Raw genomic sequence first — 23,396 nt, 5'->3', positions numbered from 1 at the left:
TACCTGAAAAAAGTGTAACTTTGCAATGTTCGAAGATACTGAACAGAATGTCATTAAGACACTATAATAAAGTTGCAACAGCATCAACTGATAGGAAGAAATACACTGTTTTTGTTCGTTCCACTCTTTGAGGCACATAAAAGGAAAATTAGTCTAAGGAGTGTTATTCAGCTGCAAGGTTGATGCAGCTCTTTAACTCAGTCACAGCATTAATATTCCACTTTCAAGAAATCAGACAGGACAGGCAGGTTGTAATGGCAAAACCGGAGGGTATTTTAATTTCTATATTTAATTTGATCAGTTGGGAGTTCAAGACATTTGTTACTACTACTCAAATACTTTGTTTATTCTAAGTAATGATTCAGGGAAATGCCTCCAAGTCTACCTGGCAAATTGCAACTTGTGATGATGATTATTCAAAATAGTAATTTCTGACATTAAGTGGAATAAAAGTACTTAAAATTAATTAGTACTTTTCTTACCTTGACTTAGATCTTCATTTGCAATTTCAATAACTTCCTGTAAAAAGATGAATGTTAAAGTTCAATGTTCTGGTAAATAAACATTAGTTTTAAAAGACCAGTTGAACATCCATTAATTGTTCAGTTTACTACATTTGGAATTCTGAAATACCTGATATTGTATTAATACAATGTAGAATATATTCATGCACAATGGATAATATAACTAATGCCATCAGGACAAGGATGGACAAATATAATTTAAAATAGTCAACACAAGAATATTCATCAACTTCCACATTTAGGCATTTTACAGATTTCTGAAACATCAAGTATTATTCACAAATGTGGATTTGTGCCTTCAATTTTTACAAATAAGGAACACAAAATACATCAAAATATTGATTACCCTGATGTTGAATATTACATTTTCTAAATTAACTTTAACTTTGCTTTCCCTACAAATTATTCAGTCAAGGTCATAGGTAACACAGATTATATTGCATAAATCCCAACTCTGTAGTAAGCAATTATTGAAACAAAAAACTTAACTTACAACAAAAAGTTCAATCTGATCAGTAGTTGCTGGGTGGTAATCTTCTTCTGGAGCTAAGCTGCATGACTGACTGGGCTCACTTTTATCAGGTGACTCACAGAGTGTTTGTTCAGTTTCACTATCATAGTTCTTGTCGGAGACATTGACTGCTATTTCAAGCTGTGGGATAAATGGGAGTATTAAGGTAGAAACAAAAACTTTCCAAGTAAAACTTCTTAAAAGTTGCATTTCTCTTTCAGGGTCAGGTTTCAGTCTAGTGCACAACATCATCCACCAGCAAGAACTGGACAACATTAAGGTTCGCATTGCTAAGTCTCAAGCAACATTTGTGCTGTATCACGTTAAGGCAATGATCATCTCCAGCAAGGGAAAATCTAAAAATATTCACTTGATGTTCAATGGCATTACCATTGCTGAATTCCCCACTATTAACATTTTGGTGCTTTGCATTGACCAGAAGCTGAACTGGAATGACCACATAAATACTGTGGCTATGAGAACAGGTCAGAGGCTAGGAATTCTGTGGCAAGTAAAATACAGAAAAAAGGAACAGGAGTTGACATTTTAGCTCACATATCCCACTTCGCCATTCATGTTCATGGCTGATCCTCCTAACTCAATACCATAATTCTACTCTCTCTCAAATCGCTCCGACTCCCATTGCCTTTACAATTCAATCTATTTCTTTCTTAAATGTATTCAATAATGGTCTTCTGTGATGGAGAATTCCACAAGTTCACCACCCTCCAAATGAAGATATTTTGCCTCATCTCAGTTCAAAATTGCCTCTGCATATATTCGGGATCCCTTCTGCATAGGGGAAAAATAATTCCTGCTTGCAGTCGGTCAGCATTTTACACTTCTCAATGAGATTCTTCCTCCTACGCCTCAACTCATTCTTCTCAACTCCAGTGAGTACAGGCCTAGTCGACCCAATTTCTCCTCATACAACACACCTGTCATCCAAGGAATCAGTCTGATGAACCTTCACTGTATTCTCCCTATGGCAAAAATATTTTTTCTTCAGTAGGGAGACCAAAACAACAGGCAAAACTTAGGGTGCAGTCGCACCAAGGCCATGTACGGCTGCAATGAGACCTCCTAGTCCTTTACTCAAAACCCCCCACAATGACGACCAACATTCTATTGATCTTCCTAACAGCTTGCTGCAACACCACGCTTGCTTTCAGTGACAAGGTCATTCAGATCCCTTTGTACATCAACATTTCAAAACCTATCACTGTTTAATTAATAATTTGCCATTCAGTTCTTCCTACCAAAGAGGACAACTTTAGACTTTCCACATTACAATGAATTTGCTATGCATTTGGTCACTTACTCAACTTGTTTAAATCGCCAGTCTCAATCTGAATTCCTGACTTCTCCCAAATCCTGTCCACCATCTACAAGGTGCAAATCAAGACTGAGATTAAATATTCTTCACTTGCCTAGATGGGTGCAGCTCCAAAAACACGAGTTCAACACCAAAAGGATTGGCACTTGATTGGCACCTCATCCATCACACTAAATATTCACTTCCGCCACTACTAATGCACATTGGCAGCATTACATACGTCTCCAAAATGCACTGCAACAATTAATCTTAGAGAGCACATTCCAAACCAAAATCTCTACTACCTAGTAAGAAAGATAAACAGATGCATAGGAACGAGACTATCGACAAGCTCCCTTCCAAGCCACAAACCATTCTGATAGGGAACTATAGAACCTTTCCTTCACTGTTACTGAGTCAAATCCTGGAACACCCTTCCAAAAACACTATGAGTGCACTTATACCAAACGAACTACAGTGGTTGAAGGCAGCACCTCACCATGACTCTCTCAAGGACAATTAGGGATGGGCAATAAATGCTGGCCTAACTAGTGATCCTCCCATCATCTGAAAGAATGAAAATGGAAAGCAGGTTTGTGAGAAATTCAGCAGGAAAACATCAGTAAGTGCTTAAAGATAACTTGAAGTAAAGCAAAATTAAATGATAAAAAATGTTTAATGCCATGCGTTGTTTTATTTAATAGAACAAAAATTAATTTGCTAGATAGAAAAAGTCAAGAAATTTCTACTCAACCCAAGCACTAAAGTGAGTTTGTTCAGGGTGGTCAGGTATAGACTCATGTTGATGTTTCCCAGTTTAGTAAATTCCTACTTTCAGCAGCAGCAAAACAGGATAGCTGCAAATGAAAGTCAAGGTGTTTTGCTAAATCAAGGTTAGAAAGGGAGAGAAAGACAATTACAGAATTGGGACAGAACAGGAATAAAAGAAGATTCACACATCAATAATGACTTACAATCCGGAACGTACATACAAATACATATCTTCACCTCAGATTCAAGCTACAAGTCAATCATTGCATAGGCACACTGCTAGTGCATTCAACAAAATGCTGACCAAATTGTGAATTGGGTGGTAATAACTTGGAATGTAATTATCATACAAATCCAACCTTAACTATGCAGTGACAAATCTTAGTGCAAGATTTAAGAAAGATAAAGGATGTTTTTTTTATTGCTTATGCCACATTCAAGACGGTTTAATACCCATTACACTAAAACACCTTGGAGAGACCAGGGATCAGAAACATGACACAAGCCAATGAGAAGTACAACAAAATGTTTAAAAGGAACCACAAACATAAAACGTTTACATGGCATTTATTTATCTACAGCAAAACAATTTGTCAATTCTTTATAAAATATGCTGTGTACTGCAGCAACAATGTTGTTTCCTTAAAACTAGACAATTGGATGCCGCTACATTGATCCCCAATCTCAGTCATGCAGTTGTGTAGAAACATCAAGGTCAAGGGATTTGGAACGGCTCAGCTAACTCGTGTGTCTCACTGCTGGAAAGCTGGGTGAACCTCTGGGACAGCTCAAATGAAAGATCTGTCCAGCCTCAAGAGTAAATGATGCAAACATAGAGACATACAAATTAGCAGGAATAGAGCATTTGGCCCTTTGAGCTTCTTCTGCCATTCAGTAAGATTATAGCTGATCTGATTGTGGCCTCAATCCATTTTCATTACATAGACATAGACATAGAATCCCTACATCTCGTTAGTCAAAAATCTACCTACATCTGTCTTAAAAATACTCAATGACTCTACCTCCACCACACTCTGAGGAACAATGTTTCAAAATACTAAATATGATCTTACCAATGCCCTGTACAACTGCAGAAGAGTCATGCAGATTCAAAACGTTAGCTTGCTTTCTCTCCATGGATGCTGTCTGACCTGCTGTGATCTCCAGCATTTTTGTTTTCAGTATGGCAAAGCGTCACTGATTTTATGAGCCATTCCACTTGCAATAACATGCAAGATTCCATTTCATTCCTAACCACTTGCTGTACCTGAATACTAACCATTCATGCACCACAGTATCCAGATCCCTTTGTACCTCAAAAGATCTGAAAACTCTTTTCATTTAAATAACATATTGCTTTTCTATTCTTTCTTCCAAAGTGGACAAGTTACATTTTCCCACATTATACTCCATTGGCCTTTTTTTTCATCACACTCACTTCTATCCCTTTGCAGTCTCTTTCACAATTTACTTTCCAAACTATCTTTGTATTGTTAGTGGTAGTAAGACCTGTAAGGCCAAAGAGTTTTAAAATGAAATCACCTGCATACTTTGGAACCTATTGTTAGCTGTCAGTAACTCCTTATTAAAATGAAAAAAAAACTCTCATAAATGAGAATCTGGAGACTACTGTAAGCAAGACACTGCAAGATATTAACATTAGTTATTTTTGAATGTATTAGAGAAATTGTTAGGTTTTAAAGTAGATGAATGCTCTGAACCTAATGTCCTACATCTCAGTGTTGAAAGAGGTGACTGTACAAATAGTTGATGCTTGGTGGTGTTGCGAAGTTGGGTAGAGTTTTTCTGGATAGACAGACAGGACGCTGGAATTTGGTGTTTATCAAATATCGGGGTTTGTCAATTGCTATGGAAAAAGCAGTATGTGGTCCCCTTAAAAGATTGTGCTTTTTCTATGCTTAGAGATTCAAAAAGGATGTTTACTATCCTCCGATTTTCCAAATGCCTTCATCTCTTATACCCTCAATGACACATCAGTTTCTTACAATAGGATTGGTCCTATGTTGTCAAAACCATCAGATTTAAATTTAATTAGTTTTTGGTATTTGAGGGCCTGGTTTAAACGAATTGGCCAAATTCAAAAACCTGTTAGCTTGATAAAAATGCTGCTTTGCCTGCTAACAGCATAGCCTTTTGATACAAATGTTTCAATTCAGGTGTTCTGTGCACCTGCAAACCCACAAACAGATTCTAGGACGAGGCACGCCTCTTCGGGTATATCGATTTTAGTTTTCTTTATTCATTTGTGGGACATGAGTGTTGCTGGCTGGCCAGCATTTATTGCCCATCCTTAGTTGCCATTAAGAAGGTGGTGGTGAACTGCCTTCTTGAACCACTACAGTCAACCTGCTGCAGGTTGACCCAAAATGCCATTAGGGAGGGAATTCTAGCATTTTGACCCAGTGACAGAAAAGGAACGGCGATATACTTCCAAGTCAGGACGGTGAGTGGCTTGTAGGGGAACTTGAAGGTGATGGTGTTCCCACATATCAGCTGCCCTCGTCCTTCTTGATGAAAGTGGTCGTGGGTTTGGAAGGTGCTGTCTGAGAATCATAGAATCCCCATTGCGTGGAAACAGGCCCTTTGGCCCAACAAGTCCACACCGACCCTCACAGCATCCCACCCAGACCCATCACCCTACAACCCACCTAATCTACACATCCCTGAACACTATGGGCAATTTAGCATGGCCAATCCACCTAGCCTGCACATCTTTGGACTGTGGGAGGAAACCGGAGCACCCAGAGGAAACCCACGCAGACATGGGGAGAATGTGCAAACTCCACACAGACAGTTGCCCGAGGGTGGAATCGAACCCGGGTCCCTGGCGCTATGAGGGAGTAGTGCTAACCACTGAGCCACCATGCCGATCTTTGGTGAATTTCTGCAGCGCATCTTGTAGATAATACACGCTGTTGCTACTGAGCGACGGTGGTGGAAGGAGTGGATGCTTGTGGATGTAGTGCCAACCAAATAGGCTGCTTTGTCCTGGATGGTGTCAGCTTCTTGAGTGTTGTTGGGGTGCACTCATCCAGGCAAGTGGGGAGTATTCCATCACACTCCTGACTTGTGCCTTGTAGATGGTGGACAGGCTTTAGGGAGTCAGAAGGTGTGTTACTCGCCACAGTATTCCTAGTTTCTAACCTGCTTTTGTAGCCACTATGTTTATGTGGTGAGTCCAGTGGAGTTTCTAGTCAATAGTAACCCCCAGGATGTTCATAGTGGGGGATTCAGAGATGGCAACACTGTTGAATACCAAGGGGAGGTGGTTAGATTCTCTTATTCTTGATGGTCATAGCCTGGCATTTGTGTGGCATGAATGTTCCTTGCCACTTGTCAGCCCAAGACTGGATATTGTCCACATCTTATTGCATTTGAACATGGACTGCTTCAGTATGAGGAGTCGCGAATGGTGCTGAGCACTGTGCACTCATCGACGAACACTCCCACTTCTGACGTTATGATGGAGGGAAGGTCATCGATGAAGCAGATGATGGATGGTTGGCCGAGGACACCACCCTGAGGAACACCTGCAGGGATGTCCTGGTGCCAAGATGATTGACCTCCAGCAACTACGACCATCTTCCTACGTGTTAGGTATGACTACAACCACCAGAGAGTTTGCCCCCTGATACCCATTGATTCCAGTTTTGCAAGGCTCCTCGATGCCACACCTGGTCAAATACAGCCTTCATATCAAGGGCTGTCACTCTCACCTCACCTCTGGAATTCAACTCTTTTGTCCATGTTTGAACCAAGGCTGTAATGAGGTCAGGAGCTGAGTGATCCTGGTGGAACCCAAACTGAGCGTCACTGAGCAGATTATTGCTGAGCAGGTGTTGCTTAAAAGCAATATTGATAACACCTTTCATCACTTTACTGGTGATTGAAAGTAGACTGATGGGAGGGTAATTGGCCAGGTTGGACTTGTCCTGCTTTTTATGTACAGCACATACTTGGGCAATTTTCCACATTTTTGGGTAGATACTAGTGTTGTAACTGTATTGGAGAAACTTGGCTAGGGGAGCGGCAAGTTCTGAAGCATAAGTCTTCAGTACTATTGCCAGAACGTTGTCAGGGCCTGTAGCCTTTGCAGTATCCAGTGTCTCCAACTGTTTCTTGATATCACGTGGAGTGAATTGAATTGGCTGAACACTGGTGTCTGTAATGCTGGGGACCACTGAAGGAGGCCGAGATTGATCGTCCACTCAGCACTTCTGGCTGAAGATTGCTGTGAAAGCTTCAGCCTTACCTTTTGCAATTATGTGCTGGGCTCTTCCATCATTGAGAACTGGGGATATTTGTGGAGCCTCCTCCTCCAGTGAGTTGTTTAATTGTCCACCACCATTCATGACTGGAATGTGGCAGGATTGCAGAGCTTAGATCTGATCCGTTGGTTGTGGGACCGCTTAGCTCTGTCTAACACTTGCTGTTTGGTGGCTTCACCAGGTTGACACCTCATTTTCAGGTATGCCTCATGCTACTCTTAGCATACCCTTCTGCACTAATCATTGAACCAGGATTGGTCCCCTGGCTTGATGGTAATGGTTAACAGGGGCACATGCTGGTCCATGAGGTTACAGATTGTGCTGGAGTACAATTCTGCTGCTTTTGATGGCCCACAGGGCCTTATGGATGCCCAGTCTTGAGGTGCTAGATCTGTTCAAAGTCTGTCCCATTTAGCATGGTGATAGTGCCGCACAACACAATGGAGGTTATTCTCAATGTGAAGGCAGGACGTGGTCTCCACAAGGACTGTGCAGTGGTCATTCTCACCGACACTGTCATGGACAGATGCAACTGTAGCTGGCAGATTGATAAGAATGAGGTCAAGCATATTTTTCCCTTCTTGTTGGCTCCCTCACCACCTGCTGCAGACCCAGTGTAGGGCCTGGCCAGCTCGATCAGTAGTACTGCTGCTGAGCCACTCCTGGTGTTGGACATCGAAATCCCCCACCCAGAGTACATTTTGTGCCGTTGCCATCCTCAGTACTTCCTCCAAGTGTTATTCAACATGGAGGAGGACTGATTCATCAGCTGAGGGAGGATGGTATGTGGTAATCAGCAGGAGGTTTCCTTGCCCATGTTTAACCTGAAGCCATGAGACTTTGAGACAACAAGGTGCAGGGCTGGATGAACACAGCAGGCCAAAGGGTCTGGAGTCAATGTTGAGGACTCCCAGAGTTTCGCCCTACCGACTGTGCACCACTGTGCCGCCCCCTCTGCTGGTCTCTCCTGCCGGTGAGACAGGACATATCCAAGGATGGTGATGGTGGTATCTGGGGCATTGTCTGTAAGGTATGATTCCGTGAGGCTGTTGCTTATTAGTCTGTGTGACAGCTTTCCCAATTTTGGCACTAGTCCCCAGATATTAGTGAAGAGGACTTTGCTGTTTCTGCCATTGTCTCTACAGAGCATAGGTCAAATGCCAGTTATCGGGGGGTGGGGGTTGCACTCTGCTTTATAACAGCAGGCATCTTTCAAAATTCAATTAAGACTGGATTCCAGACTGGTTCCCGAAGATTGGAAGGTTGCAAAAGTTAGCCCACTGTTTAAGAAAGGAGGGAGAACGAAAACAGGAAAAGACAAACCTGTTAGCCTAACATCACCCATAGGCAATATGCTAGAGACTATAATAAAAGACGTGATAACAGTACACTTAGAAAATGCTTGATTGGTGGAATCAACGTGGACGTACAAAAGGGGAATTATGTTTAACACACCTGTTTGGGCATGTTACTAGCAAAATAAATGAGGGGAAACCCAGCGTATGCGGTTTAGATTTCAGAAAGCTTTTGATAAAGTCCCACACAAGAGGTTAGTAAACATAATTAGAGCACGTGGGACAGGGTGGGAGAATTACACTGGTATGTACCATAGAGTCATAGAGATATACAGCCTGGAATCAGACCCTTTGGTCCAACTCATCCATGCCAACCAGATATCCTAGATAAATCTAGTTCCACTTACCAGCATTTTCCCCATATCCCTCTAAACCCTTCCTATTCATATACCCATCCAGATGCTTTTAAATGTTGTAATCGTACCAGCTTCTACCACTTCCTCTGGCAGCTCATTTCATATACACACAACCCTCTACGTGAAAAAGTTGCCTCTTAGGTCCCTTTTATATCTTTCCCCTCTCACCTTAAACCTATGCCCTCTAGTTTTGGGCACCCCCACCCCAGGGAAAAGACTTTGTCTATTTACCCAATCCATGTCCCTCATGATTTTATAAACCTTTATAAGGTCATCCCTCAGCCTCTGATGCTACAGGGAACGTAGACCCAGCTTATTCAGCCTCTCTCTATAGCTCAAACTCACCAACCCTGGCAATATCCTGGTAAATCTTTTCTGTTTCTAGTTTCTTTCTAGCTTGACAACATCTCTCCTATAGGAGGGAGACCAAAATTGCATGCAATACTTCAAAAGTGACCAAGCCAACATCTTGTACAGCTGCAATATGACCTCCCAACTCGTATACTCAATGCACTGACCAATAAAGACAATGACAATGAATGTTTCATGGACAGAAAACAGACAGCAGAAATAAATGGGTTACATACGGGTTGGCATACTGTGACTAGTGGGGTATTGCATAGATCAATGCTTGAACCCCCAACAATTCACAATCTAAATCATTAATTTGGATGTGGGATTAGATGCAACATATCAAAATTTGCAAATGACTCAAACTAGGCGGAAGTACAGTTGTGAGCAGAGGCCAAATGGCTGGTAAAAAATTTGCAGAGGGAATACAATGTGAAAAAAATGAAGGTCAGCCATTTTGGTGGGAAAAACAGAAACTTCAGAGTACTTCTTAAATGGTAAGAGGCTGGGAAATGATTAACTTGAAAGACAGTCAAGTATGCTTGGTCAAGAATCATGGAAAGTTCACATGAAGGTATGGCAAGCAATTTAAGGTGACAAATGGTATACTGGCTTTTATTACGAAAAGAATTAAGTGTAAGAGTAAAGGTATCTTACGAAGAGCTTTGGTGATAGCACACCTGGAGAAGTGTGTGCAGATTTGGTCTTTTTACCTGAGGAAGACTATATCATAGACAGAGGTCGTCAATAAGGTTTATCAAACAAATTTCTAAGATAGAGGAAATTTTTCCTATGAATAAAGATTAGATAGATTAGCCCTCTGGAGTTTAGAAGAATGAGAGATGACCATATTCAAACATGTGAAATCAACAGAGTTGATGCAGAAAGAATGTTTCCCCTGGAGGGTGTGGGGGCCTCTTCAAGCAGACAACAGGACATTTAGGACTGAGATAAGGAGGAATTTGTTCACTTGGTGAAGAATCTTTGGAAACCTCTGCCCAGAAGGCTGTGCAGAGTCAGTCGTTAAGTACACACAAGAGTGAGATTTTTAGATTTCTACAGATTGAGAACATGAAAGGGTACAGGTATGGTGCAAAAAAATGGTTTTGAAGTCGAAGCTCAGCCACAATTTCACTGAATGGGAAATCAGGCGTGAATTGCTGAAATACTTACTCCTGCTCCTATTTCTTATGTTGTTAAATGAATTCCGCCGCTGAACAGGGTTTGTTTGTGTAGGGAAAGAAAAGAGCTATTTCAATTTGTAACAATTCTGAATGAAAAGTTTGGACTAATATTTACCACACTCTAAACCACTACTAAAACAACAGAAAGAAATAGCAAACAAGGTGGGTCGTAAGAGCAGCCAGATACACTAAAACACTATTCTTAACTACACAGTAGTCATAAACCTTGCACCTACAAAAGAAAATCTTCAAATAAGAAAGCACAGTCATGCAATGATTTAAACAACATATTTTCAAACATTTAGCACCATACCTCTTCCATGGTCTCCTCGACTTCAGTTTGAACAGGTTCAGGAGATCGTAGGCTGATTGGCACAAAAGCTGGTACTTTGTTGACCTCCTCAGGATTGATGAGATAGACGTCATCCTCTTCTATCGGCTCAGGTTCATCATCATCTTCTTCATCTTCCTGGGATGCTCTCAAGGTCACCAGTCTCACTTTTGATGTTCCCTGGCCTTTCCCAGCATTCTTATTTAGAGTCTCTTTCTTACTCAAGCTTTTGTTGAGTTTGGGTTTAGTCTTTTGAGACCGTGCACGTCTATTCCTGCTTTTATCCTCATTTTCTGCTTCAGATAATAATGGAGAAGAGGCTGATGGTTTTTGTTCTGTTGGAGATTTATAAAATGCTGTTGGTCTAGGCTGCCGTCCAGACCTATAAAAGAAAGAGAGTTTTAATTTTTTTGTTTTAAGCAACAGTATTTAAAAAAATATTTTAATATACCTGATGGCCTGGTAAAATCAACCAAAACTGGGGATAATATTGTGTCTTCCTTGCTACATCTCACTAATTTTGTTTACTGCAATATAATCCCACTTATGCTGTATTTTGAACAACACCACTTAAGATAGCATTCAATGTTTCAAACGTTCACCAGAAATGTTAGTTACTCTTACATCATCCAAGCACTGTAATTAATTTGAGGTTTATTTACAAAGACGAAGCTACGAGGATAAGAGCAGAAGCAAATTAGAGGTACTGACAATATTCTTTTCTTCTTTTGATGAAGGAGTGCATCAAAAGTGCATCAAAATATCTCAATAATTCATTTTTTAATTCAATATGGGACACTGGTTGGGCCAATATTTATTGCCTATCCCTAGTTGCCCTTGAGAAGGTGATGGTGAGCTGCATTCTTGAACTGCTGCAGTCCTTGTGCTGTAGGTAGAAACACAATATCATGAGGAAAGACATTCGAGAATTTTGATCCAACAGCACAAAAGGGACAATGATATATTTCCAAGTCTAGAAAATGGTGGTGTTCCCATATATTTGCTGCCCTTGTCCTTCTGGATGGAAGTTGCCATGAGTTTGAAAGGTGCTGTCTAAACAGCTTTGCTGAATTTTTGTAGTGAAACTTGTAGATTGTACACACTGCTGCCAATGTGGGCTGCTTTGTCATAGATGGTGTTCATGCTTGAGTGTTGTTGGAGCTGCACCCATCCAGGCAAGTGGGAAGTATTCCATCACATTCCTGACTTGTGCCTTGTAGATGGTGATCAGGCTTTGAGGAGTCAGGAAAACGTTTCCACACTGCAGCATTTCCATCTTCCCGTCTGATATCCCCCAGGATTGGTGGATGTTGACAGTGGGGAATTTAGTGATGGTAACACCACTGAATGTCAAGGGATGATGGCTAAATTCTCCCTTGTTAGAGGTGGTCATTGCTAGGCACTTGGGGGGCATGAATGTTACTTCCACTTTCAGCTCAAGCCTGAATATTGTCCAGACATTGCTGTATTTGGACATGGACTGCTTCAGTATCTGAGGAATTGTAAATGGTGCTGAACATTGTGCAATCATCAATGAAGATCATTGATGAATCAGCTAAAGACGGTAGTCATTCATTAGATCAACATGCTACTCTACACCATAGATGTAAAACAGAGACTATGTCAAATGAGACTAGGTGCTCAAAGGGCCTCCTCCCATGCAAATACACCCAGATATGGTCAATGGTTAACGATCATTCATTTTTTTCCTCCCACAATTTAGGGCAATAAAGGCTAATGGCAATATTCTGTCATTTGAGCTAAATGAGCTCAAGACAGGAACTGAATCAGATATCATCATTCTTATCTCTACGACACAATGGCAAATTACATGATAAGCTTACTCACTGATAATGTGGCATTCATCAGAATAGAATAGATATGGCATTCAATGACCTATACACTGAGGTCTTAACAACTTTCAAATCTTCCTTTACATATTTCAATAACATACAATTGTCAAAAATAGTCTACCCTTTCTCTTTGCACAATACCTAGTTGGTTTGCTTATAATATTGTCCTGAATGGAATCCAGCTTCAAATCTTCATGTTCTTCTTGACTGTCACACTCAGATGACATTTGCGATTGCTGCTGTCTGTTAGAATCCTGGTAGCCTCTTCGTGACACCTCATTATCTGAAGCTATAATACTTTGTGTCTCTATTTCCATAGAATTAGTGGCTGCCTCCAGAGATTGCACTTTTGACTGAAAATCGAAGTACATAACAGTTTTAAAGTTAGACAAATATACAAGTTTGGAACCATAAATAAGCAGACTCCTAGGAAACTTACATTAACTACGTCTTCACACATCACCTAAAACAGAGATTTGAGAGTAATTGAAGTTAGAGTACTGAGATATTTGTTTGTATTTTTTGGATTTAATATTCCATTTTGACATTTCAATACTAAACAGTTTAAATGTTTGGTCTAAGCTGCCAATAACTTAAATTATTGATTACATAAGTGTCTGTTTTTACTGTGGAAGTGCACTCACTCAATTTACTTGCAAGTGATTATTCTCTACACCAAGTGTAGCACACAGCAGAAAAATGTAGGAGTTTAGCATTGGAATGTAGCTGGGCAATTGTAAGAGGGATTAAATCATTACATTAATGCTTGACTTTAACATTTGAACGGACTAGAATACAGGAGAACAGAGGAGTTGAAGTCTGTACTATGAGACACCTGCACTTAATGTCACACATGCAGGATACATCTCCAAACAATGACCTGTGACCAAGGGCACTTGGATAGTAGGAGAATGAGACAAAGTACGAAGTGTGTCACAGGCAAGTAGTTAGTACTGAATATATGCTACAACTCGGTTAAAGTGAAAATAAATCATTTGGATATTAATAGAGAGAATACAGTATTAAAATCTTCATGCAAAAAAGAAAAACTTGCAACAGTCGTGAAAATTTCAGCAAGGCACGGGCTGGCTTGCAAAACATGCAGACAAATGCAACATAAAATTTATTATACTGCAGTGCACTTTGATAAAACAAAAAAATGAGGGTATAAGCAGAATGGAAACGGTGTGAAGTATATGACAGACCATCAGTTAATGAGCGTCTGAGTGGTAGACAGAGATGCAAATAGCATGAAAAGGGGCATGATAAATTTAGGGAAGATAATACGTAGATCATATTGAAGATTGCTGCATTCTGTTCCAGGTATCATTGTAAAAATAACATTAAAAGCAGAGAGTGTAGAGTATAGATTCATCAAAATGATATCAGGAATGAAAGACACTAGCTTTCGGGTATACCTGAGATATTGGGACTATTGATTTACTGGCTTCTGATGAACCCTGCAGTGCATCCTGCTGTATCTGCAAGTTATTGGATATTAAAGTATCCACGGTTTGTGCCTCTGAAGCAAAATAAGGATCAGCTCCAGTCTTCTCACTGGCTTCACAAACTTCAGCAATTGGGATATTTGGACTGAGATCTCGATCTTCTTCGGTTGTAATAGCTTTCTCTCGTTCTGGAGCAATCTTTTTTTCATCAATTAACACAACTGCTCTTCCCAAGTTTGGCTTAGGCTTCTGGAACCGTCTCCTTGCTGCACGGTTTGGTTTGGGCGTCGATTCCTCTTGTTTCTCCACTGGCCTGAAACAGCAAAAATAAAATCCAAATCTGGCACCTTTAAACCACAAATACTTTATTTATCCTACCCAGCCTTGGAGATTGTACACTATAGACCAGAATTTACAATACACTGTAACAGCGGGTAAAATCACCCTTGTATCTGACAAATAACCTGCAAAAATCAAATTAAATCGACAAAACAGTTGCTGCCTTGCTGCCTATCAAATGTAAAAAGCAGCCTCAGATTAATACAGCTTAGCTATTTGTCACATTGAACTGTTCTCACTTTTTGGAAGAGCTATCTAATTATTCTACACCCACGCTCTTTCCCTATATATTATTTTTATTTACTAGGTAGCATTTTGAATGTAATTTTCTGCTTCCACCATCCTTCCAGGTCATTACTTGTTGCGTTTTTTTAATCTTAAATCCATCCTCTGTGGACTGACTCTTCTAAAAACAATCTCTAATTTACTTGATCAAAATGCTTCACGATTTTAAACACTTCTGTCAAGCTGGAACTGCAAATATCACAGCATGTAAACACACATGACAATCAGGAAGCTGATAAAAGAATAAAAGCCCCTTTTGGAAGGGCTACAATACATCTGCATGTGCAATACAGCATTTATATAGTAATTTCAGTTAATTGGAAAGCATCTGTAAAGTGAATCTATCCCAGTTGTAACTAACTTTATTCACATCACATGTGAATATTATTTTTCTGATTACATATTCTATTTCCCAAATTACACATTCTGTAGCCTATGATTAATTTAGTAACAGAAATCTATCATTCACAGGTTTTAAGCCGCATTAGCCACAACTGGCCCTCCAGAAATGTGATGCACATTACCATCAACCATGCAGAAATTAATTTAGTTTGTTACAAATCAACATAAGCTGCTTATTATGTCTGTCTGATTTCCGTTTCATTGCATCAAATAATTAGAATGAGACAACTCTGACAGTAAGCTCTTACTTTATTATTGAAAAGGAATTATATCAAGAATCCAAATTTGAGAGAAAATACCAATTAAATAAGGATAAATGGGATTCTGTACTTGTGTGAAAACGAAAAAACTTACTCCCAAAAATGAAAAGGTACCCCTTGACAAAATTAAGCTGGGCAGTTGTTATTCTCAAAGAAAAATTAACTCCCTCCACAAACCTTGATTCTTCACAAACAATTCCTTTAAAAAAAAAGCCTTCTTAATAGTTACCAAGTCTTGTAATTGTTCACTTTAATATTTCTTATGAGTAACACCCAAGAATAGTACAGCAATCGGCATAAAACCATTTTAAGAGTGCAGAAACTGAAAAACTAGGTGGTGTCACAAGTCACTCTCAAATTTGTTTAACAACCGATTATGTAGCAATACTGAAAACAACCTGAGAGAAGATTAACTGTCTGTCTGTCCAGTGAATGTTTGAATAGTGCACTGTGCTGAGAAAAACTAATAAGTACAAGAAAAAGTAATTCATTACCGTGATTCAGTATCAGAACCTTGTGCTTTGCTTTCCAATATTTTCTTAGTTTTATCAGCTTCAGCTGTTTCAGGTATTGGGGAACTGTTGATCTCCTACACAAAAGTAAAATCAGTTCAAGATTACGCCAAATGTGGAAAAAAAAACTGCCAATTATTTAAAAAAAAAGACAGAATAATTTTGTTGATGAGAAAATAAACTAATACGAGGTTCACAAGCCCTTTCCTAATGTCAAAATAATCGTCTAAATTTAGCCATTTCTGCAGATGCCTGTTTTGGCAACACTTCCAGATAAATAGTTATGTTGTTATTTTAAAGGCCATTTAGGGATCATTAAATTTGTTTTGTATATCTTTATCTGTTCCAAAGCTGGCTTTCAGAAATGTCAATATACGGTAAACTTCCCAGTGTTGGGCATGAACAGGAAATGGGGAGGCCGGGTCACATGAATGTGCTGGTTGCCACTCATAAATACCGTAAATGAGGTTTGATCAGAAGGAGAGAGGCAACAAAATAATTGGTTGCTAGAACAAGGAAACCTACTCTCGATGATTGCTATAACAAGGTGTGGAGCTGGATGAACACAGCAGGCCAGGCAGCATCAGAGGAGCAGGAAAGCTGACGTTTTGGGCCTGGACCCTTCTTCAGAAATGGGGGAGGGGAAGGGGATTCTGAAATAAATACAGAGAGGGGGAGGCAGCGAGACAAGATGGATAGTGGAGCAGATAGGTGGAGAGAAGACGGACAGGTCAAGGAGGCGGGGATGAAGCTTGTAGAGGTGAGTGTAGGTAGGGAGTTGGGATGGGGGTTGGTCAGTGAGGAGGGAGGGGCAGGTAGGTGGGAGGGAAGACGGACAGGTCAACGAGGCGGGGATGAAGCTTGTAGAGGCGAGTGTAGGTAGGAACACATCCAACCGCCACCCCGACTTCATACCTCCACTCACCTCTACAAGCTTCATCCTCACCTCCTTGACCTGTCTGTCTTCCCTCCCATCTACCCGCCCCTCCCTCCTCACTGACCAACCCCCATTCCAACTCCATACCAACATTCACCTGTACTGGCTTCATCCCCGCCTCCTTGACCTGTCCGTCTTCTCTCCACCTATCTGCTCCACTATCCACCTTCTATCACTACCTCCCCCTCTCTGTATTTATTTCGGAGTCCCCTTCCTCTCCCCCATTTCTGAAGAAGGGTCCAGATCCGAAACATCAGCTTTCCTGCTCCTCCGATGCTGCCTGGCCTGCTGTGTTCATCCAGCTCTACACCTTGTTATCTCAGACTCCAGCACTGGCAGTTCCTACTATCCCCAATGATTGGTAGGTGCATGAGAATTCTGGATAACATGGCCTTTATAGTACCAGGAAAACTCGACATCACATTACTCACCTCCATTGTTCTGACAGTATCTTAATTTTACCTAATAAAACTGAAGTTTTATTCTGCTGCAAGCAGTTTGAATGGGAAATGAGACTATAAAACCAGAACTGGTAATGGGAGATGGGGATTCTTAGATTAGGTGTAAATCATAAATATGACTGGTTTTTGAAGATTGTTAGGAAACCGTTTACAATGCGAACAATTACCATTTTGAAAATAATATTCTGAATCAACAAAAGATGGCAGTTGATGCAAGATGTCAGGTTTCGCTGTACACTTAAATGACAGTATATATTATACACACACCTTTTCTGACACTTCATTATTCATGATCTCAGGGGGATCACAGTTAGGAGGATCCTCATCCTGTACAGGTGATTCTTGCACTTTTTCACTCTTGTCTTCCTTGTTGTCACCATCATAAAATCTAATAGCTTCTGGAGCAGTTTTATCACCATCTTTTCCTCCTGCTCTTTTTGTTCCATTTGCTTTCAAGTTGGGTTTAAATTTCTGTGCACGAACACGTTGTGATTTCTTTGAAGTTTCTGTTGTAACTGGTGCGGATGTTTCTGATGGTGCTACACTTTCATGATCACTGAAATAAATATTTAGGCAACACAATAATTTCAAAAATAAATTCAAAATGCATTCTAAGTTTCAAGATTCATAACATACCACTAGCAGTGACATTTTTAAAACAGTGGCACGGTACGTGACTAGTAATAGTCACTGGCTAGGATATGTTTATTATCCATTTCCTGTTGCCCTCAAGAAGATGGTAGTGAGTTGCTTCTTGTACAGCTGCAGCCTTAGTCTTTTTTAAGGTATAGAGGAGGTAAGTTTGAAGGATGCTACTGAAGGAGACTTGGTGAATTGTTGGAGTGCATCTTGCAAATGTTGCAACCCTTGCCACTGTGTGCTGATGGTGAAGGGAATAAATATCGGAGGTACTAGATGGGATGCCAACCAAGTGAACTGCATATCCTGGATAGTATTACGAGTCTCAAACCTTGTTAGAGCCGAACACATGCAGGGAAGTGGAGAGTATTCCATCACACTCATGACTGTGACTTCTTAATGGTGGACTGACTTTGACAAGGCAGGTGGTGAATTATTTGCTGCAGAATGCCCAGTCTCTAATCTGCTCTTGTAGCAACAGTAATTAGAAGGCTAATTCAGCTTAGTTTCTGGTCAATGATAACTTCCAGGAGTTGGGGAAATTAGCAATGGCAATGCTATTCAATGTCAAGGGGCAATGGTTGGATTGTTTCTTATGGGAGATGGTCATTTCCTGGCATTTCGATGATTTTAATACTATACATGCCTCTCATCAACTCAAGTCTGTATGATGTCCTGGTCTTGCTGCATTTGGAAGTGGACTGCTTCAGTATTTGAGGAATCGCAAATGGTGCTAAATATTGTGCAATCAATTATCAGCAAATATTCCCACTTTTCACCTTATGATGGAATGAAGGGCATGATATAGCAGCTGAAGATGATTGTGCATAGGGCATTACCCAGAGGAACTCAAAAGAACAAAGAGCAGTTCAACAGAGGAACAGGTTATTGTACCACCAATCTTGCGCCGACTCATGACGCCTTTCTAAACTTAAAAACCTTGCACCTTTTTGCACCTGTATTCCCTGACTGTTCATGTATCTGACAAGATGCCTCTTAAACGTATCTGCTTCTACCACCTCCTCTGGCAGTGCATTCCAAGCACATACCACCCTTTGAGTGGTAACTTGCCTTTCAAAACTCCTTTAAACCTTCCCCCTTTTAACTCAAACCAATGTCCTCTAGTAACTGAAATTTCTATTTTGGGAAAAAACTCTGACTATCTACTCTATCCATGGTGCTCATAATCTTGTAAGCTCCTACTGGGTCGTCCCTCAGCCTCTGACATTCAAATGAAAACAAACCAGCTTTGTCCAATCTCTCCTCATAGTTAATATCCTCCAAACCAGGCAACATTCAATTAAGAACAAATTACTGCAGATGCTGGAAACTGTATTGAAAACAACAAATGCTGGAGATCACAGCGTGTCAGACAGCATCTATGGAGAGAGCGTAAGCTAACAGAGTCTAGGTCACTCTTCATTCAGGTAAACCTTTCCTATACTCTCACCAAAAGCTTCTACATTCTTCTAGTAATGTGTACAGTCATGGTTGCCAGAATATTCCAAATGTGGCCTAACTAAAGTTCTATACAGCTGCAACATGATTTGCTAACTTTTACTTTCTTTGCCCTGACCGATGAAGGCAAGCATTCTTGACCACCTTACCAACTTGTATTGCCACTTTCAGGGAACTGTGGACTTGTACACCTAGATTGCTCTGCATGTTAATGCATTTAAGGATTCTGCCATTTACTGTCTACCTCCCTCCTGCATTAGACCTTCCAAAATGCATCACCTCATATTTGTCTGGATTAAATTCCATCTGCCATTTCTTCACCCAATTCTCCAGCCTATCTATATCCTGCTGTATCATCTGACAATCTTCCTTACTATCTGCAGCTCCGCCAACCTTTATGTCATCCACAAATTTACTAATCATACCACCTACACTCTCCTCCAAATCATTCTGGTAAGATGGCAATGGAGTAGGGCTTCTGAGCCCGGGACTCATCTACTCTGTCTGCTTTTCTTTTTATTTCTTTGCTTTTTTTTTTCCTCTCTTTTCTGGTTTTCCTTTTCTTTTATTTTACTTACCTCTTGTTGAAGAGCTCGATCACAGTAATGGCATTGACAGTGACAAGTTCAGCTCAACACGGAAACGTGGCAATGGCGGAGACGAGTTTGGGTTGCTGGCTTCTGCATCGATGAGGCAGTCCTAGTGCCAAGTCGCGGCTGCTGTGGCAGAGGCCAGTTTAGGTTCCTGGTGCCATCTGTGTGCGTCGCAGACGCATGGAGGTGGAGGAGAGTTTGGGCCCAGGACAAGATTCTGCAGCATCAGCAGTGGCTGCATCAACAAGGTGGGCCCAAAGCAGACTCCTGACAACAGCGGAGGCGCATTTGGGCCAGTACAGTACCCAATGTCAAGGCGTCTGCATTGGCAAGGTCCAGCAAGGACTCAATGGCAAGGGCATCACTACAGGCGAGATGGAGCTGAAGAGTTCGACGTTTGCTTCAGTGGCAGCGGTGCGGCAAAGGGGACTCATGCCTGGCCAGCGGGCCTATGGCCCACGGCACAGCATTTAACAAGGAGGACTGTAAATTTGAACACTTTTTATTTCTTTACTTTTCTGCCTTTATTTGCAATGTTTTGGTTTATTTTTCTGAGTTTTAAGACGGCACCAGAAAGTGGCAACACTATACAACACTTTTCACTGTATTTTGTAACAAAATACACATGACAATAAATAAATCCAAACAGATCATTCATATATATTACAAACAACAGAGGTTCCAGCACCAGTCCCTGTGGAACATGAGTCACAGATCTCCAGCCAGTAAAACAACCTTCCACCGCTACTCTGTTTTCTATGACCAAGCCAGCTCAGTATCCACCTTGCTGGCTCCCTGTGGATATTATGAGACTTCAGCTTCCATATTAGCCTGCCGTGAGATACCTTGTCAAAGGCTGTGCTAAAGTCCATGTAGACAGTATCCACTGCCCTGTCCTCATCAATCATCGCTCCTGCTGTGATATCCTGTGGCTGAGAGGAATGACCTCCAACAACCACAGCCATCTTTCAATTAAGTTATTTAGTGGAATTCAAAGAAATAATCCAATTGAAATAGAGTTTCCTGCTACACATCTCCATTTGACCTGAACTTTGTTTCTGTTTTGTAATCACCATGATGTGGATTTCTACACTCCAAACGTCAGAATGAACCACTCACAGGGCAAATAAAATTTGAATCAACCTACTTAATTAATCCTCAACCAGAGAACAGCTCATTTTATCACACCATTATGATTTGCTACAGTACCCAAATTCTTGGAATAATATTAATGAACAAACTCTTTTGAATAATCATGCTATTCAAAGGTGTCACCATTTCTTCAGTTAATGCAACAGTCACATGGATATTTTCACTCATCTTCCTAAATTGCACGATTTTTTGCAATTCCTAAAAAAAAAACACTTCTTTTGGAAAAGTTTTAATCCGTGAATTTTTCATTAACATTGTGCTTCTGCAGAATATATTGTTTAGATTTTGGTTGTTTTAAACAAGAAATTTCAGGTTTATTACATTCCATTAGTTATCCAACACAACTAAATCTGTCTCAGAGGCATTACAACATAAAGGCTAAGAACATCAACTTATCAAATGGTTTCTCATGGATTTTCAGCTTGACTCGAGTATTTGTCGAATTGTTTAGCTTATATTGTGCAAGGCCTTAATTTGTACTGTGCCAACTAAAAAAGGATCAAATAACTCAGATGTATCCTAGCCAGATTATTGTTCAACTCCTGCTAATCTGAACTCCAATGATTTAACAATATAATTGTTTGGCGTACTTACCATCTCATACTGTTTGGCCAACACCTGTGGAACTCTGCATGGAAAGTTCTATGACATGGTTGCGTAATGGTATTGTCATTGGACGAGTAATCCAGAGCCCTAGGCTAAAGTTCTGAGGACATTGGTTCAAATTTCATCATGCGGAAATTCGAATTTAATATTTTAAAGATTGGGAATAAAACGTTAGCCTAATGACAACTGTATAACCGGACTTGAAACATTTACTCTGTTTTCTCCCCACAGACCCTGCCAGGCATGCTGTTCACCACAATTTCTGTTTTTATTTCTTATCTCCAGCATCTGTAGGTCTTTGTTTTATTTGATTATTACGCCAATTGACATTGCCAATTGGTTAAGAATCATCTAATGTCTTTGCTATCCTCTCCTGATCTGGCCGACATGTGACTCCGGATCCACAGCTATGTGATTTACTTTTAATTTTTCGAGGATGGGCAGTAAACGCTGGTCAATTCCTTGCTACATTTTACCTTAATTTCATGAAAGTCTTGCATTTTGCTACTTTTATGTTCCTTCCAGCAAAAAAAACCCAGCCAAGTCAATAGCGGAGTTTAATAGTTTGCACATGAGCCCAGGTAGCTTAGTCAGTAGTGCATCAGGCTTTTAATCCGAGGGTCCTGGGTTCAAGTCTCTATTCAAGCAATACTTTTAGGGCTGCACGGTGGCACCGAAACAGATTCTTCTGTCCCACCAGTATAGACTGAACATAATCCCAAACTAAACTAGTCCCACCTATCTGCGCGTCGCTCATATTCCCTCCAAACATTTCTTATTCCGTCTTACCTAAATGTCTTTTAAACGTTGTAACTGTACCCACATCTACTACTACTTCTGAAAGTTCATTCCACACATGACCCACTGTATAAAAAAAATTCTCCCTCGTCTTTTTTAAAATCATTCTCCATTACATTAAAAGCATTATATAAACACAGGTTACCTCAAAGATTGGCTTTCATCATTGTGATTTGCTTTTCTCTTTGTTTTGGAAGGCAGTTTGTTTTCAGAGGTCCCTTGCTCAAGCGATATTTCACTACTCACTAAATGGCATTCATCTTCACCTTCTGCAATCTGGTCTCCACTATTGTCTTCTTCAGCAGAAGTCAAAGCTGAAGATTTCTGAATTCCTGTTCAAATTGTTGATCAAAAATATCTGCATCAGTGGCAATTGCAGCTGGATAAAAAGTATTTTACATTTACAAGATTTCACATGGGTTGGTTTCCTTTCAACCAATAGGTACAACCCTAAAACCTGTTTGTTGAAGTAGCTGGAGTTCAAACATATACTGTTTAATTGGGTGCAACCTTTTTTTAAAATTCTGTTACTTAGTATTATCGAAGTGTTATTTCCTTAATAAGTCAGGATGTCCCAGGAACCAGGTAGCCTCCAATGCCTAGCTCTGTTCTAAAGACGCTATATTTTTAAAATTACTTGGATGACCTGAGCTTTGAAGGATTGTG

At 40.4% G+C, this 23,396-nt stretch overlaps 1 protein-coding gene across 3 annotated transcripts in view; it reads right to left on the bottom strand.

Moving 5' to 3' along the window:
- Nucleotides 1-23,396, bottom strand: part of LOC109911174 (transcription factor TFIIIB component B'' homolog) — an 83,125-nt gene that overhangs the window by 26,185 nt on the left and 33,544 nt on the right. For all 3 annotated transcript variants that reach the window (XM_048595052.1, XM_048595053.1, XM_020510438.2), the window contains exons 12-19: nt 22,876-23,062; nt 17,752-18,040; nt 16,069-16,163; nt 14,259-14,601; nt 12,982-13,193; nt 10,970-11,369; nt 1,018-1,176; nt 483-519 (exon numbers count right to left, since the gene is read on the bottom strand). In XM_048595052.1, coding sequence (XP_048451009.1) covers nt 483-519; nt 1,018-1,176; nt 10,970-11,369; nt 12,982-13,193; nt 14,259-14,601; nt 16,069-16,163; nt 17,752-18,040; nt 22,876-23,062 — 1,722 coding nt within the window. The remainder of the gene's footprint in view (nt 1-482; nt 520-1,017; nt 1,177-10,969; nt 11,370-12,981; nt 13,194-14,258; nt 14,602-16,068; nt 16,164-17,751; nt 18,041-22,875; nt 23,063-23,396) is intronic.

This window comes from Rhincodon typus, chromosome 3 (assembly GCF_021869965.1).
Source record: "Rhincodon typus isolate 14 chromosome 3, sRhiTyp1.1, whole genome shotgun sequence".
Taxonomy (NCBI): Eukaryota; Metazoa; Chordata; class Chondrichthyes; order Orectolobiformes; family Rhincodontidae; genus Rhincodon; species Rhincodon typus.
This window is presented reverse-complemented; position numbering and strand designations above follow the sequence as displayed.